Genomic DNA, 18,379 nt, shown 5'->3' with positions numbered 1-18,379 from the left:
CTAGTCACCCTACTGCCTGTCACTACAGTAGATTAAAACCATGGTACTAGTCACCCTACTGCCTGTCACTACAGTAGATTAAAACCATGGTACTAGTCACCCTACTGCCTGTCACTACAGTAGATTAAAACCATGGTACTATTCACCCTACTGCCTGTCACTACAGTAGATTAAAACCATGGTACTAGTCACCCTACTGCCTGTCACTACAGTAGATTAAAACCATGGTACTATTCACCCTACTGCCTGTCACTACAGTAGATTAAAACCATGGTACTAGTCACTCTACTGCCGGTCACTACAGTAGATTAAAACCATGGTACTAGTCACCCTACTGCCTGTCACTACAGTAGATTAAAACCACGGTACTATTCACCCTACTGCCTGTCACTACAGTAGATTAAAACCATGGTACTATTCACGCAGCTGCCTGTTACTACAGTAGATTAAAACCATGGTACTAGTCACCCTACTGCCGGTCACTACAGTAGATTAAAACCATGGTACTATTCACCCTACTGCCTGTCACTACTGTAGATTAAAACCATGGTACTATTCACCCAGCTGCCTGTCACTACAGTAGATTAAAACCATGGTACTAGTCACCCTACTGCCTGTCACTACAGTAGATTAAAACCACGGTACTATTCACCCTACTGCCTGTCACTACAGTAGATTAAAACCATGGTACTAGTCACCTTACTGCCTGTCACTACAGTAGATTAAAACCATGGTACTAGTCACCCTACTGCCGGTCACTACAGTAGATTAAAACCATGGTACTAGTCACCCTACTGCCTGTCACTACAGTAGATTAAAACCATGGTACTAGTCACCCTACTGCCTGTCACTACAGTAGATTAAAACCATGGTACTAGTCACCCTACTGCCGGTCACTACAGTAGATTAAAACCATGGTACTAGTCACCCTACTGCCTGTCACTACAGTAGATTAAAACCATGGTACTATTCACCCTACTGCCTGTCACTACAGTAGATTAAAACCATGGTACTATTCACCCTACTGCCTGTCACTACAGTAGATTAAAACCATGGTACTAGTCACCCTACTGCCTGTCACTACAGTAGATTAAAACCATGGTACTATTCACCCAGCTGCATGTCACTACAGTAGATTAAAACCATGGTACTAGTCACCCTACTGCCGGTCACTACAGTAGATTAAAACCATGGTACTAGTCACCCTACTGCCGGTCACTACAGTAGATTAAAACCATGGTACTAGTCACCCTACTGCCTGTCACTACAGTAGATTAAAACCATGGTACTAGTCACCCTACTGCCTGTCACTACAGTAGATTAAAACAAAGGGATAAAATTGAGACTTTTTAGTCAAGATATCAACAATTGTATCCAATTGTCTTTGGTTTTCTGTAGTATATTGTACCCCCATGGGGATTTGCCATAAGGCACTGATCTGTTTTATTTTACACATTTAGACCAGCCTTATATATAGAAAAGTGTGTGGTCATACGCACATCCTTAAAACACAGGTGCTGGGCTAATGAACTATACTAGAACAGAACAGACAGGCCTTGCGTTGTCCTCATAGCTAGTGGATAGTTGACCATGAGTGGTAGTTGACCATCAGTTTATCAGTCTCCACGGGGGGGGCTGGAGACTCAGCCCTGCTTTAGGTTATTGAACTTTATTTAAATATAGAAACAGGAACATAAGGAGCAGTGCCAATATATTACTGTAGTCTTTCTGGGAGACAGGACGTAATACACACACGCACTCTGATAGATGGGTCCAGAGCTATTCCTTTGGTTTGATGTGTCTATAATTAGTGGTCCATACCTGAAATTCTTGTGTCCCTGTGTCTGATCATCCAGGGAGGAGGATGTCCATACTTGAACAGTGTGCCCTTGTGTGTGAGTATATATGTATGTGTGTATGATGTGCCACTCATTGTGTCCGCTGTCAGGTGTTCCTGCGTGAAGTGGAGCGTCAGCGGCTGCAGGCGTTGCTCCACAGGGAGGTCCTGGACCGTATCGTCACGCTACAGCGCCGCTTCAGGGCCCTGCTGGAGAGGAAACACTTCATCAGGATGAGACTAGCTGCCACAACCATCCAGGTAACCACCGTCCCCTTCTTATAGCCTCATCACCCCAGGGCCAGTGACCGGGTAAGCTTCATCACCCCAGGGCCAGTGACTGGGCAGGGGGCACCAACCCTGGTCCTGCTACAGGGGTATGCAGGCTTTGGTTTCATTACAGTTGCATGGTCCTGCTACAGGGGTATGCAGGCTTTGGTTTCATTACAGTTGCATGGTCCTGCTACAGGGGTATGCAGGCTTTGGTTTCATTACAGTTGCATGGTCCTGCTACAGGGGTATGCAGGCTTTGGTTTCATTACAGTTGCACGCAATCAGGGTCTTGATGAGTTGATTAGTTGACTCAGGTGTGTTAGCGCTGGGCTGGTAGAAAGTCTGCACACCCTGTTCTGTGGCTCTCAGCACCATAGTTGGTGATATTAACTGTGTAAATGATCTATAGTATATCCAGGCTATAGATACAGTAGGTGTTTGTTTGTAAATGTGATATTTATTTAGTATTTAGTAAATGGATTTAAGTGGGAAATAATGCACATATTGGTGTTATTCAACTGAGGTAGGAATGCTTCTCATCCCAATGTTATATGTCAGTCCTTATCTGTGCAATCTTGCTCAGCCCGGTTTTGATGGGCCACTAAAGATATGTAATTGTATGTGTTATAGAGGGATGTTTAGATTCAGAGCCCTTTCAGTAATCCCACAAAATCCCACAATTAATTTTTGTGGAAAATTATGTGAATTAGCTCAACTATTTGTCTTGACCGTTCCTCAACTTTGTTTTGGATGTCATTCAACTTTCACGATCACAATCTAAGACTCATACCAGATATTTGATCCTAGTACTTATGCAATTGTTGATTCAGTTACGTTACAGTATCCAGCAGGAACCAAAACTAAGTCCTCTCATAAAGTGGGACATTATTGTACTAGAGAAGTTGGCTATGAATGGTACTGGATATAATACACCTTAAGGATAGGTACTTCGGGTTTGTCAGTTGGCCTTTTTTGCTTTAGATCTTTGAGACCTTGGTGCAATTTAGCCAATCACTGATATTGATCAACTAGCACAGTTGTTGAGGTGATTAGTAGAGTCAGGTGTGGTACCTGGTTGGAATCAAACCCTGCAATACCTCTGGCACTCCGGGATCAAGTCAAAGTTTATTGGTCACGTACACAGTTTGACAGATGTTATAGCGAATGCTTGTTTTACTAGCTCCTAACAGTGCAGCAAAATTGTCAAACAAGTACACAAATAATAATAATCAAAAACTAAAAACAAGAAATCAGGAATGTCAGAACTAATCCAGTTAACACTATCAGTAATCCAAATGCAATCAATGTGTATATACACCTACAATATCTACTTAAGAATGATATGTTCAGCAGTAGATATATTACAGTGAGCCATGTCAGGAATCCAGTATATAGATACGCGATGGGAATAAACAGTGTAACAAAATGCAATGTACTGTATTAGATATATTAGAAAGAGCTATGTGAAGAATACAGTATATGAATACACAGTGTGAAAAACAGTATAAAAAAAAAAGAAACCAAATGGATCAGGGCATCTACCCTTGTTAATGTTCCCCTGCTACACCTCTCCCTTCCCTGCTTGGAGAGGGCCTCGTATTATATTTGTTTACACTGTAACCGCCTATTTGGTCCTTTGGAAAGAGACTCGGGTGTTTTGGTTTTGCCTAGTTGAAAAGAAAAAGAAATCCAATCAATGGGTAGAAGTGTTAGTAGCCAGAGACTTAGGGAGAGCGCTAACAACATTGAAATAAACCCTCTAATGGAAGTGTTGTGATCATGTTCCCAGAGCAGGAGAACAAAAGGTCTGTCAAACAGTTAATGTATTTATATTATCTCTGCTGAGACTGCCTTTGCTCTTTGTGTAGTCAGCCAAGTTTGGATAGCTTTGTGTCCTGTTTTGACAACATTTTCCCTGACTATACCAAAAATTATTTTATTCAGTAGTGCCCAATCCCAGCTCCCCCTAGGCTCCTCACCCCCCAGGCCCTCCTAACCCCCCAGGCCCTCCTAACCCCCCAGGCCCTCCTAACCCCCCAGGCCCTCCTAGCCTCTATGCACTTGTGGAAATCTGAGAGAATTGGATAGGTGTAAGCAACATGGTAATAGCTCCACCTTGATTTCTGATTGGCTTGATGGAATATTTGCCAATTTGCCTATACTGTACCTATCAGATCTCCACAAGTGCATAGGGGGGTGATTTTTGGATTGGACGTTGCTATAGATGGATGGACTCAAATCCAAGAAACTTAACAAATTCCATCATACTATAAATGCGGTAACATCCACAGCGCTGATCTCACCTGCTTTTCCCTCACACAGCAATGGTGGCGTGCCTACCTGTCCAAGCAGGAAGATGACTACGACCCCAGCATCCAGGAGGAGGCGGCTTTGTGCCTCCAGACCGCCTGGCGGGGATACAAGGAGCGCCGGAGGTTCGGGCTGTGGCGGGAGGCGGCCCTGCTGCTGCAGAGGGAGTGGAGGGCGTGGCTGAAGCGGAGAGAACGGGAGGGGGCAGCACTCGCCATCCAGACGGCCTGGCGCTGCCACATGGCCAGAGACGCCTACCTGCGACTGCGTGGCACCACGGTGCTGCTACAGGCAGCGGGGAAAGGATACCTGGCCAGACAGAGGTAAACTAATGTTAAGTGTTGTAGAACGTTTCTTAGAGCAGACGTGGTTCTCCACATGACATGAGAGTGAATAGTCTGTTCTACACTTTGTCTGTTCTACAAATGCATTTCTATCTGCAGCTGAGCTTTCAAAACGTTATGCTTCATTACTGTTTCTGGATACTTTTGCATGATCATGGAAATCAATATGAAATGCCATGGAACATTTTATGAAGGCAGTGTTGCCACAGAAGACCATCTGAACTTCCATCATTTCAACCATCATTTCAACTCAAACATTCTTGCAACGAGATTAGAAATTGCTGCAAAGTTCATTCACTGTACTTATTGGTCATAATTCTATATCCAATCCCCCTCCACGCCCAGTCGTAACTGGTGACGTGCCCGTATTCATGGCCTGCCAGCTGAAAAATCTCCTGTTCAGATAATGTGGTTACATAAACACCCAGAACAAAGTAGCAACAGTCAGCTGAGCTGGAGGAGGACATTCTCCCGTAAGGCTGCCACTTTGAGTTGACACATTCAACAGGAAGAGACTGTTATATGTTTTTAAGTGTCTAGTCTGTCTTGTCAAGGAACAAGGAAGTAAGACTCATTGAAGGTGTGGTGTTGCCTTGTGATTGGTTTAGCTGTAACCATGCCTCCTTGATTGACAGCTTCGGGCAGCTGAAGGAGCAGAGACTGAAAGAGAAGGAGCAGAGGCTGAGGGAGAGAGAGAGTCAACAACAGCAGCAGCTGCTGCAGAATGGACAGACTCGCCTCTCGCCAGAAGAAGATGATCAGCCAGTGAGGATCATGGGCCTGGACCTGAGCACATGGGAGGACCGCTCATACAAGGAGCGGGAGAGGAGCCTCCAGAGACTGAACAGCCAGGAGGAGAGGAGAAAAGAGGGAGGAGGTGAAGGAGGAGTGGCGAGGGCCGCAGAGAGCTCCGGTAGGGCCCAGTCTGAACCACCGCCAGTTTCGTCGACAGCTGCCACTGCCACGGTGGTGGTGAGAGAGAGGACCAGGACCCTGGACGAGCCCTGCCAGAGGACCACCAGGGCCAAGAGGGAGAGCCGGAGGATGAGGGAGCTGGAGCAGGCCAAGTTCAGCCTGGAGCTGCTCAAGGTGCGGGCCACGGGCAGTGGTGGGGCCTCGTCCCCCTCTGAGGAGAGGCGCTGGTCGGCCGAGCTGGCCCCCGCCACCACCCCGCCTCTCCGCTCCCCCCAGGGGCCCGGAACCCCCGACAGCCAGAGCTCCAAGGGCAGCTTCGAGCTACTCAGCGTGGACGACGAGATACTCAGGGAGAGGGCACCTTTGGCGGATGCGGAGGAGCTTGGTTCCCCCCTCTCTTCTGAAGCGCCGATGGAGCTGGAGCAGGCCCCAGAGGTCATCCCCATTAGCCCCATGTCGAAGGAGCCTCCCAGGGCTTCTGTGTCCGATGTCGCCTCCCCACCTCCAGACAGTCAGAGCCAGGCCAAGCCAGAACCGGCTGCCGTCTCTCCACCTCCGCCCAAGATAGAGAACTACCTCCCTACCTTTTACGTCCCGTCAACTGATGGCAGCTTGGTCATCACCCGTCGTCCTGGCGTTGACCCCTCGCGACCCCTCGAGGAAGATACCACCACCACTACCACTAGTACCACCATCATCACCAAGCCGCTCAAGTCAATCAAACAAAGGCGGGAGTCGTCACGGCGACCCGTGGTGGTGGTCATCAGCATGCAGAAGGAAACCCCCCTGTATCAGGAGGAGCTAGGTGGTGCTGTTGTTCATCTTCCCCTTGTAGAGGTTCATGACGGGTCGGCACAAACCGGCGAATCCCCTTCATCGCCACGGCCATCAGTTCCGGCGCCCGTTCAACCACTAGATCCCGCCCCCGTCATCCCCGTCCCGGCCGCCAACCAGCTGGTCCTGGAGAAGCTGGAGCGACTGAACGAGGAAAAGGAGGAGCGTCAGCGGCACCTGCAACAGCAGAACGAGCGGGAGATGATGGACCAGATCCGACAGCAGAAGGAGGTTCTGGAGAGACAGCGCCGCCACTTCGCCCAGTACGAGAGGGAACTGTTGGAGAAGCAGAGGGGCGAGGCCCTGGTCAGGATCCAGCAGAGCCGGCAGGGGGGGCCCCTCCAGGGAGGGCCCTCCCAAGACAGGAGTGCAACCGCAGCTACCTCGACCAGGCCCCTAAGACCCAGCTCCCTTCTCATCGAGAGAGCCCCGGCTCTGGCTCCACCCTTCAAGACCAAGTCTGTGTCCGCTGCCCCTGCAGACCTCTCTCCTCCTGGGCCGATGGACACCCAGAGTGTTCCCAAGCCCCATCTTGAGCCCAACAAGGCCCAGCCCAAGGCCCAGCCCAACAAGACCCAGCCCAAGGCCCAGCCCAACCAGACCCATCCCCAGGCCCGGCTCCCTCCACCTCCCTCAGTCCCCAAAGCAAAGACCAGGGATGGGAGGCCCGTTGCGGACGGCTGGGCGCCGAATTTGACCCTGGAGTCCAGAGAGGGCGGGGGAGGAGGAGCCAGAGGGAGGGTCCCCAAGAAGGCCCTGGCCAATCAGGGCGCCAGTGTCAGCATGACTGACAGGTCGGGGAACATCTTCTTTGCGCCCAAAGACAGGGTGTCGTTCTCTAAGTGAGTATTGAATCCAGCTATGGAGTTATCATGTACTGTAGGTACCTTAACCACTCAACTAGACATTGATACACATTTAATGGAGAGATGGGAGATTATTCCTAAAAATGTCTGTCATATACAGTGGGGAAAAAAAGTATTTAGTCAGCCACCAATTGTGCAAGTTCTCCCACTTAAAAAGATGAGAGAGGCCTGTAATTTTCATCATAGGTACACGTCAACTATGACAGACAAAATGAGAAAAAAAAATCCAGAAAATCACATTGTAGGATTTTTTATGAATTTATTTGCAAATTATGGTGGAAAATAAGTATTTGGTCAATAACAAAAGTTTCTCAATACTTTGTTATATACCCTTTGTTGGCAATGACACAGGTCAAACGTTTTCTGTAAGTCTTCACAAGGTTTTCACACACTGTTGCTGGTATTTTGGCCCATTCCTCCATGCAGATCTCTTCTAGAGCAGTGATGTTTTGGGGCTGTCGCTGGGCAACACGGACTTTCAACTCCCTCCAAAGATTTTCTATGGGGTTGAGATCTGGAGACTGGCTAGGCCACTCCAGGACCTTGAAATGCTTTTTATGAAGCCACTCCTTCATTGCCCGGGCGGGGTGTTTGGGATCATTGTCATGCTGAAAGACCCAGCCACGTTTCATCTTCAATGCCCTTGCTGATGGAAGGAGGTTTTCACTCAAAATCTCACGATACATGGCCCCATTCATTCTTTCCTTTACACGGATCAGTCGTCCTGGTCCCTTTGCAGAAAAACAGCCCCAAAGCATGATGTTTCCACCCCCATGCTTCACAGTAGGTATGGTGTTCTTTGGATGCAACTCAGCATTCTTGGTCCTCCAAACACGACGAGTTGAGTTTTTACCAAAAAGTTATGTTTTGGTTTCATCTGACCATATGACATTCTCCCAATCCTCTTCTGGATCATCCAAATGCACTCTAGCAAACTTCAGACGGGCCTGGACATGTACTGGCTTAAGCAGGGGGACACGTCTTGCACTGCAGGATTTGAGTCCCTGGCGGCGTAGTGTGTTACTGATGGTAGGCTTTGTTACTTTGGTCCCAGCTCTCTGCAGGTCATTCACTAGGTCCCCACGTGTGGTTCTGGGATTTTTGCTCACCGTTCTTGTGATCATTTTGACCCCACGGGGTAAGATCTTGCGTGGAGCACCAGATCGAGGGAGATTATCAGTGGTCTTGTATGTCTTCCATTTCCTAATAATTGCTCCCACAGTTGATTTCTTCAAACCAAGCTGCTTACCTATTGCAGATTCAGTCTTCCCAGCCTGGTGCAGGTCTACAATTTAGTTTCTGGTGTCCTTTGACAGCTCTTTGGTCTTGGCCATAGTGGAGTTTGGAGTGTGACTGTTTGAGGTTGTGGACAGGTGTCTTTTATACTGATAACAAGTTCAAACAGGTGCCATTAATACAGGTAACGAGTGGAGGACAGAGGAGCCTCTTAAAGAAGAAGTTACAGGTCTGTGAGAGCCAGAAATCTTGCTTGTTTGTAGGTGACCAAATACTTATTTTCCACCATAATTTGCAAATAAATTCATAAAAAATCCTACAATGTGATTTTCTGGATTTTTTTTCCTCAATTTGTCTGTCATAGTTGACGTGTACCTATGATGAAAATTACAGGCCTCTCTCATCTTTTTAAGTGGGAGAACTTGCACAATTGGTGGCTGACTAAATACTTTTTTTCCCCACTGTATAATTCTTAACCTCTGAAAAGAAACAAAGAGACGTAATAGATGCATAGTTCACATAAAGGTTATTTAAATAAATAAAAACATGAGCAAAATAGGTGTTGCTTGGGAATTAATGGGTTTGGAATAATGATTTACTATTTCACAGATAAACTTAAAGGTGCAATATGCAGAAATCGCTCCACCATTTCCTGGTTGCTAAAATTCTAATAGTTCGCCTAATTTCAGTTTATGACAAAACAAGAACTCAGAGTGTAGAGAATCATTGTACCATCTAAACCGCTGTGAAATATATCTTCCATAACCAAAAATATGGTATTTTCAGCTCTTTGAAGCTGGTGTACAAAACCGAAAGTAAAAGATGCAATATGAAACTTAAGAGCAGGAAGCATAGAAATAGCGCACATAGAACATATCTACCGCTTCTTAGACTTGCTTTCAATGACAATGACAGATCTATAATTCACCTTTCTATGTGAAGTTGGTCGGGTCGCCCAAAAAGTTACATATTGCAACTTTAACCCCATCTTCATTCCCTTACTCAATGACTCGATGTGTTTTAGGTTTGACAAGGACAAGCCTGTCAATCAAGAGAAGGCTGTAGCAGTCCCAAAGGAGGACCCCTCCTCAAGCTCCAAGCCCTCGATAGGACTGAAAACACAGGAGGTTAGTGAATAGCAGAACTGGTAGCATTTGTTGTCATAATAGTATGTATTTGCATGTCCATATCTAATAGTCAGACTGATAAAGAGATATTGTGTGGGTGTGGGTGTTCTAAGTGTTTGCATGTGTGTACATATCCTAGAGAGAGAGAGAGACCGACGTAATAAAAAGATGGTGACACAGAAAGCTAGTTGCACAGATTGAAAAAGGAAACATTGGGGCATCCCCAACGACCCTGTCTAGTATCCACAGGTCCTAAAGAGGAAAGCAGCATTCAATGGCCTGTTTCTCAGTGTGTTTCAACTGTTGTTATATCGTTTTTGGTCAACCAGGTCAGCAGGGCGGGCCACAGAAAGAAAGCCCGCATGGCACGGACGCGCTCTGACTTTCTGACCCGCACGCCGACCTCCTCGCTGGGGGGCGAGTCGGAGGAGGATGAGTACGACGGAAAGCCCTCCCTCTCCTCCCCTCCCCCCTACACCCCAACCCTCCCTAAACAGCAGTCCTTTGAGTGTTTCAGTGACTCAGAGATGGTAAAGAAAACAGACCCAAACCTAAACCTTGGCCTACACCCCAATTCAACTAATATAAGTTATTCTCTTGTTCCTCTAAGCTTCACAGTGGGACGGCCATCTTTCTTCCCCCTGCTGTTAACCCTCTTTAGCACTGGCTGGGCAGACCTTCTCTACCGACCAACTCAACTAAACAACCTACGCTTTAACTAGATTTTCACTCTTCCGCCGAGCATAAACTGTTTCAACGGTGCTAACACACTCTTCTCTTTAAAACCCGATCAAGGTTCTAGCCTAGCTTAGCCTCTCTCCTCACTTCTTCACAGCCCCGAAGTGATTCTCCTTCTGCACCTCTGTCAGCATAATTAACCACGGCATGTGTTACTGTAGCTTGTTAGCCTGTTAGCTTTCTCTTCTCACCATTAGCCCTGCTTTCTGACCGAACCCTGGGATCCTGGGTCGAAGGTCATCGCTCAACCTTGACCTTCCTCCCCTGATGATCCACTAACACACATTCCTGACCTCTCTACTTCGGTGTAACATAAACTGTCTTTATTGTGCTAGCTGGCTATCCATGTTAGATATACTGCTAGTCAGGTATGCTAGTGAAAAACTGTGAGCTATAGACAGCATTGGAAAATGTTAGTCTTGAGTACAACTGACAACTCAGGCTAGTGGAAGTGCTACATTTTGTCAAGGAATCCATTGTTGTACTGCCATCTACTGGCGTGGGGGAAAAATCCTCCCGTCTCCTGTGAGATACGAAAACATAGACGTAGAGTAACACACAACTTCAGTTAGTACTGTAGATATTGAAAAGTCTCTTTAATTGTCCTATCTGTTTCTATATGATGATGCTGACAATGTGTCATTCATTGGCGTTTCAGCCTTCCACCAGCTCTGAGGAACAGAAGAAGATGCACAAGGCCATGTCGTCTGGAGATCTGGCCAAAGTTGACACGATACGCAAGAACACCCAGTCAGATGGAAGGTTTGTTCCTGTCATGGTGTCCATTGGAGTCATTTTAATACAGGATACACGGAGTGTACAAAACATTAAGAACACCTTCCTAATATTGAGTTGCACCCCTCCCTCCCTTTTTCCCTTAGAAAAGCCTCAGTTTGTCGGGTATGGACTCTACAAGGTGTCGAAAGCGTTCCACAGGGACGCTGGCCCATGTTGACTCCAATGCGTTCCACGGTTGTGTCAAGTTGGCTGAATATCCTTTGGGTGTTGGACCATTCTTGATACACATGGGGAAACTGTTGAGCGTGAAAAACCGAGAAGCGTTGCATTTCTTGGCACACTCAAACTGGTCCGCCTGGCACCTACTACCATACCCTGTTCAAAGGCACTTCAATCTGTCTTGCCCATTCACCCTCTGAATGGCACACATACACAGTTCATGTCTAAATTGTCTCAAGGCTTAAAAATCCTTCTTTAACCTGTCTCCTCCCCTTCATCTACAGTCGTGGTCAAAAGTTTTGAGAATGACACAAGTATTGGTCTTCACAAAGTCTGCTGCTTCAGTGTTATGAGATATTTTTGTCAGATGTTACTATGGTATACTGAAGTATAATTACAAGCATTCCATAAGTGTCAAAGGCTTTTATTGACAATTACATTAAGTTTATGCAAAGAGTCAATATTTGCAGTGTTGACCCTTCTTTTTCAAGACCTCTGCAATCCGCCCTGGCATGCTGTCAATTAACTTCTGGGCCACATCCTGACTGATGGCAGCCCATTCTTGGTTAATGAAGCTGAGATCTGTCTCCCACCACCAGGGTTAGGGATAATGAAGCTGTGATCTCTCTCCCACCACCAGGGTTAGGGTTAATGAAGCTGTGATCTGTCTCCCACCACCAGGGTTAGGGATAATGAAGCTGTGATCTATCTCTCCCATCACCAGGGTTAGGGTTAATTAAGCTGTGATCTGTCTCCCACCACCAGGGTTAGGGTTAATGAAGCTGTGATCTGTCTCCCACCACCAGGGTTAGGGATAATGAAGCTGTGATCTGTCTCCCACCACCAGGGTTAGGGATAATGAAGCTGTGATCTGTCTCTCCCATCACCAGGGTTAGGGTTAATTAAGCTGTGATCTGTCTCCCACCACCAGGGTTAGGGATAATGAAGCTGTGATCTCTCTCCCACCACCAGGGTTAGGGTTAATGAAGCTGTGATCTGTCTCCCACCACCAGGGTTAGGGATAATGAAGCTGTGATCTGTCTCCCACCACCAGGGTTCGTGGTAAGATGCGCTTCTGGGGCAAGACGAAGCAGGGCGAGAAGAAGTCATCCAGAGAGAAGCTGTTCTGCGGAGGTGACTCCATGGAGGCAGACGACGGAGACACGGGGCCACTGCTGGGTGAAGGTGGGTGGGGGTTAAAGGGCATCGTGGGGTTCAACAGGTCTAACTGTCAGAAGAAGACACAGTGAAGATCACTTGAGTCTAGACGACTTGAACGAAAGGTGTTAGACTTACTGTCTGTCTGTCTGTCTCTCTGTCTGTCTCTCCATCCCTCCCTCCCAGCAGGACAGGATTACATGTCTCCGCCTCGTAGTCCAGACATGACCCTGGAGCGGGGGGCCAAGGAGAACAAGGAGCCCAAAGTGAAGAGGCGGCGTAGCGTCAAGATCAGCAGCGGGGCCCTAGAGCCCGCCCAGTGGGGGAACGACGCTCTGCAGATCCTCACCTGCACCAACGACTACAGGAGCATGAACGACTTCCTCATGAAGAAGGTACACACACACACACACACACACACGCACACACATACACACACACGCACACACATACACACACACGCACACACACACACACACACACCCACGCACACACATACACACACACAGAAATATGCAGGCATATGCAGACTCGCACACATGGACACAAAGCACACACTCGAACATACACACACATATAGATACATGCATATGAAGAAACTCAGAAAAACACAAACACACACACACAGAGCGTTATTACATCAGCACGAGGAAGGTGGCGCTTTCAGGTTGACTACCAATATAAATTCTCAATTTGAATTTTGAGCTTTGAACATGATGATGATTTGAATATCAGTATTGAGGTTGTTCAATGTCCAGTCTTAAGTTGTTTTACAAGGCTCATGTACCAAAGCCCTAGAGAATACTTTTATCAAGGAGTTGTTTTTGTTTCATTTAGATCAGTGACCTGGTGGCAGAGGACGGCGGTAAGAAAGACACAATGGTGGACGTGGTGTTCAAAAAGGCCTTGAAGGAGTTCCGCCTCAACATCTTCAACTCCTACTCTACTGCTCTAGCGGTTAGTACGGCAGCGCAACAACCCTGTTAGAATCCGAGGGTCCCTAATACCCATGTATTTACATGGCAGTAGTTACATGGTAACTACTTTACAATAGTGTCCTTAATACCTATGTATTTACATGGCAGTAGTTACATGGTAACTACTTTACAATAGTGTCCTTAATACCTATGTATTTAAATGGCAGTAGTTACATGGTAACTACTTTACAATAGTGTCCTTAATACCTATGTATTTAAATGGCAGTAGTTACATGGTAACTACTTTACAATAGTGTCCTTAATACCTATGTATTTAAATGGCAGTAGTTACATGGTAACTACTTTACAATAGTGTCCATAATACATATGTATTTAAATGGCAGTAGTTACATGGTAACTACTTTACAATAGTGTCCTTAATACCCATGTATTTACATGGCACTAGTTACATGGTAACTACTTTACAATAGTGTCCTTAATACCTATGTATTTACATGGCAGTAGTTACATGGTAACTACTTTACAATAGTGTCCTTAATACATATGTATTTAAATGGCAGTAGTTACATGGTAACTACTTTACAATAGTGTCCTTAATACCTATGTATTTAAATGGCAGTAGTTACATGGTAACTACTTTACAATAGTGTCCATAATACATATGTATTTAAATGGCAGTAGTTACATGGTAACTACTTTACAATAGTGTCCTTAATACCTATGTATTTAAATGGCAGTAGTTACATGGTAACTACTTTACAATAGTGTCCTTAATACCTATGTATTTTCATGCTAGTAGTTACATGGTAACTACTTTACAATAGTGTCCTTAATACATATGTATTTAAATGGCAGTAGTTACATGGTAACTACTTTACAATAGTGTCCTTAATACCTATGTATTTACATGCTAGTAGTTACATGGTAACTACTTTACAATAGTGTCCTTAATACATAAATTATGTATTTAAATGGCAGTAGTTACCGGCATGTTTTTTTAATGTAAACCTCTTGTTTGTGCTCTCCAGATGGATGATGGGAAGAGTATCCGCTACAAGGACTTGTACGCCCTGTTTGAACAGATCCTGGAGAAGACCATGCGTCTGGAGCAGCGGGACTGGAGCGAGTCGCCTGTCAAGGTCTGGGTCAACACCTTCAAGATCTTTCTGGACGAGTTCATGACCGAGTACAAGCCCATGGACAGCACCATCAGCAAGGTACCACCTCCACCGCTGAACTTCTGTCTGATGCAATGTTGTTATTGTAGCCGTTGGCTATGTAGCTAAGTATCACACTGTGCACTGCATGCTGTCTGAGCTGAAGCCATGGTTTAGGTGGGTTAGCAGTAATGTTGGTAACTGAAGCCATGGTTTAGGTGGGTTAGCAGTAATGTTAGTAGCTGAAGCCATGGTTTAGGTGGGTTAGCAGTAATGTTAGTAGCTGAAGCCATGGTTTAGGTGGGTTAGCAGTAATGTTAGTAGCTGAAGCAATGGTTTAGGTGGGTTAGCAGTAATGTTGGTAACTGAAGCCATGGTTTAGGTGGGTGAGCAGTAATGTTAGTAGCTGAAGCCATGGTTTAGGTGGGTTAGCAGTAATGTTAGTAGCTGAAGCCATGGTTTAGGTGGGTTAGCAGTAATGTTAGTAGCTGAAGCCATGGTTTAGGTGGGTTAGCAGTAATGTTAGTAGCTGAAGCAATGGTTTAGGTGGGTTAGCAGTAATGTTGGTAACTGAAGCCATGGTTTAGGTGGGTTAGCAGTAATGTTAGTAGCTGAAGCCATGGTTTAGGTGGGTTAGCAGTAATGTTAGTAGCTGAAGCCATGGTTTAGGTGGGTTAGCAGTAATGTTAGTAGCTGAAGCCACATTACTGCTAAAGGTGGGTTAGCAGTAATGTTAGTAGCTGAAGCCATGGTTTAGGTGGGTTAGCAGTAATGTTAGTAGCTGAAGCCATGGTTTAGGTGGGTTAGCAGTAATGTTAGTAGCTGAAGCCATGGTTTAGGTGGGTTAGCAGTAATGTTAGTAGCTGCAGGGTGTGTGTGTGTGTGTGTGTGTGTGTGTGTGTGTGTGTGTGTGTGTGTTGTCGGCACAGCACTTCTACAGTGGCCTGGTTAACAGGGTTAGCTGCTGATGTAACTGCTTCCAACACCCAGGTAACTAATTTTAATCCCTGTACGGGTCACATGAAGCCTTGGCTACTATACTTAGCCCCTCTGGAAGAGAGGGTCTGCTGGAAAATAGCATTTTGGTCTTTACGATCTTATTAACTTGTAAGCTACAAGGGTATTACAGTATTTGTTGTTGTCAGAGCTCTGTTATATTTGGTTGTGTTCCCCCAGCAGGTCCCCAAACCTGAGCGCAAAAAGAGGAGGAAAAAAGACGCTGACATTGTGAGTGCCTGCTCTTTCTGTTTCAAACTAGTAGTCAACCATTTTGGTATGAGACTGAGACCAGACTGATCTTAAATGTATAGTCAGTGATGCACGAAGTAAACAGCAAAATCGGGCCGCAACAACTAAAAAAGCATTGAAGCACGAGGCGAAACTTCTCCGCTGTTTTGTTCCCGCGGCTATCGCACTGTAGCAGATTGAACCTGCTCGTAGCAACGTCATATCGCGGAGTCTCAATTTAAAACATATTAACCGCCAGTCAGCCATGATTCTCTTTCCTTTAGAAACAAAAGAAAATAGGCCATTAACCAGAACAGACAGAGTCAGAGACTATAGAAAGAATTAATGTCAACATAAACTCTCCTTGGCTCTTTTCTTCCCTCCTCTCCACTGCCCCCTACAGGTGGAGGAACACAATGGCCATATTTTCAAGGCCACCCAGTACAGCATCCCCACCTACTGCGAGTACTGCTCCTCTCTTATCTGGATGATGGACAGGGCCTGCGTCTGCAAATGTGAGTACTCGCGCACACACACACACAACACACGCACGCAAGCACACACACACACACACACAGACTCACACATTATTACTGTGCATGTCCTCAGCTGCCCTTTGGCCAAGCTTTGAGCTGTGGCCCCTCCTAACCCCTCCTACTAATCAGATTGTGTTCAACTGGACTCGTGGTCTGCAGCTCCTCATCCTCCACAGTTTTCTCAAGCAGCAGTCAGAAAGGATGTTTTCTCCTCCCTGGCCAATGTTGCCTCTGTCTCTTAGCCCTGTAGTCAGTTAGCTAGCGCCCATAACAGTTAGTTTTTCCTCCCTTGGTAACAATGCGGAGGCACTGTCTTTCGGTGGAAAATGGCGCTGACTTGCATTTCTCTGGCTGTGTTTATCCAGTGTGTCGCTACGCCTGCCACAGAAAGTGCTGCCTGAAGCTGACCACGAAATGCAGCAAAAAGGTGAGACTACCTATACTAGATCAACGGACACCGACAACTACCTATTCTAGATCAACGGACACCGACAACTACCTATACTAGATCAACGGACACCGACAACTACCTATACTAGATCAACGGACACCGACAACTACCTACAGTGGGGAGAACAAGTATTTGATACACTGCCGATTTTGCAGGTTTTCCTACTTACAAAGCATGTAGAGGTCTGTAATTTTTATCATAGGTACACTTCAACTGTGAGAGACGGAATGTAAAACAAAAATCCAGAAAATCACATTGTATGATTTTTAAGTAATTAATTTGCATTTTATTGCATGACATAAGTATTTGATCACCTACCAACCAGTAATCATTCCGGCTCTCACAGACCTGTTCGTTTTTCTTTAAGAAGCCCTCCTGTTCTCCACTCATTACCTGTATTAACTGCACCTGTTTGAACTCGTTACCTGTATAAAAGACACCTGTCCAAACACTCAATCAAACAGACTCCAACCTCTCCACAATGGCCAAGACCAGAGAGCTGTGTAAGGACATCAGGGATAAAATTGTAGACCTGCACAAGGCTGGGATGGGCTACAGGACAATACGCAAGCAGCTTGGTGAGAAGGCAACAACTGTTGGTGCAATTATTAGAAAATGGAAGAAGTTCAAGATGACGGTCAATCACCCTCGGTCTGGGGCTCCATGCAAGATCTCACCTCGTAGGGCATCAATGATCATGAGGAAGGTGAGGGATCAGCCCAGAACTACATGGCAGGACCTGGTCAATGACCTGAAGAGAGCTGGGACCACAGTCTCAAAGAAAACCATTAGTAACACACTACGCCGTCATGGATTAAAATCCTGCAGCGCACGCAAGGTCCCCCTGCTCAAGCCAGCGCATGTCCAGGCCCGTCTGAAGTTTGCCAATGACCATCTGGATGATCCAGTGGAGGAATGGGAGAAGGTCATGTGGTCTGATGAGACAAAAATAGAGCTTTTTGGTCTAAATCCACTCGCCGTGTTTGGAGGAAGAAGAAGGATGAGTACAACCCCAAGAACACCATCCCAACCGTGAAGCATGGAGGTGGAAACATAATTCTTTGGGGATGCTTTTCTGCAAAGGGGAAAGGACGACTGCACCGTATTGAGGGGAGGATGGATGGGGCCATGTATCGCGAGATCTTGGCCAACAACCTCCTTCCCTCAGTAAGAGCATTGAAGATGGGTCGTAGCTGGGTCTTCCAGCATGACAACGACCCGAATCACACAGCCAGGGCAACTAAGGAGTGGCTCCGTAAGAAGCATCTCAAGGTCCTGGAGTGGCCTAGCCAGTCTCCAGACCTGAACCCAATAGAAAATCTTTGGAGGGAGCTGAAAGTCCGTATTGCCCAGCGACAGCCCCGAAACCTGAAGGATCTGGAGAAGGTCTGTATGGAGGAGTGGGCCAAAATCCCTGCTGCATTGTGTGCAAACCTGGTCAAGACCTACAGGAAACGTATGATCTCTGTAATTGC

General features: G+C 46.3%; 1 protein-coding gene across 1 annotated transcript in view; it reads left to right on the top strand.

Annotated features, from left to right (window-relative positions):
* Window positions 1-18,379, top strand: part of LOC311111855 (unconventional myosin-IXAa-like) — a gene marked incomplete at its 5' end in the record, with an annotated part of 126,263 nt that overhangs the window by 95,461 nt on the left and 12,423 nt on the right. The window contains 13 exons of the mRNA XM_084154761.1: window positions 1,949-2,098; window positions 4,433-4,743; window positions 5,400-7,355; window positions 9,640-9,742; window positions 10,072-10,272; window positions 11,139-11,242; window positions 12,492-12,622; window positions 12,782-12,990; window positions 13,433-13,552; window positions 14,562-14,750; window positions 15,867-15,917; window positions 16,321-16,432; window positions 16,819-16,880. Of these exons, the coding sequence (XP_084010887.1) occupies window positions 1,949-2,098; window positions 4,433-4,743; window positions 5,400-7,355; window positions 9,640-9,742; window positions 10,072-10,272; window positions 11,139-11,242; window positions 12,492-12,622; window positions 12,782-12,990; window positions 13,433-13,552; window positions 14,562-14,750; window positions 15,867-15,917; window positions 16,321-16,432; window positions 16,819-16,880 (3,699 nt within the window). The remainder of the gene's footprint in view (window positions 1-1,948; window positions 2,099-4,432; window positions 4,744-5,399; window positions 7,356-9,639; window positions 9,743-10,071; window positions 10,273-11,138; window positions 11,243-12,491; window positions 12,623-12,781; window positions 12,991-13,432; window positions 13,553-14,561; window positions 14,751-15,866; window positions 15,918-16,320; window positions 16,433-16,818; window positions 16,881-18,379) is intronic.

This window comes from Coregonus lavaretus (assembly GCF_964263955.1).
Source record: "Coregonus lavaretus genome assembly, chromosome: 37".
NCBI classification, from domain to species: domain Eukaryota; kingdom Metazoa; phylum Chordata; class Actinopteri; order Salmoniformes; family Salmonidae; genus Coregonus; species Coregonus lavaretus.
This window is presented reverse-complemented; position numbering and strand designations above follow the sequence as displayed.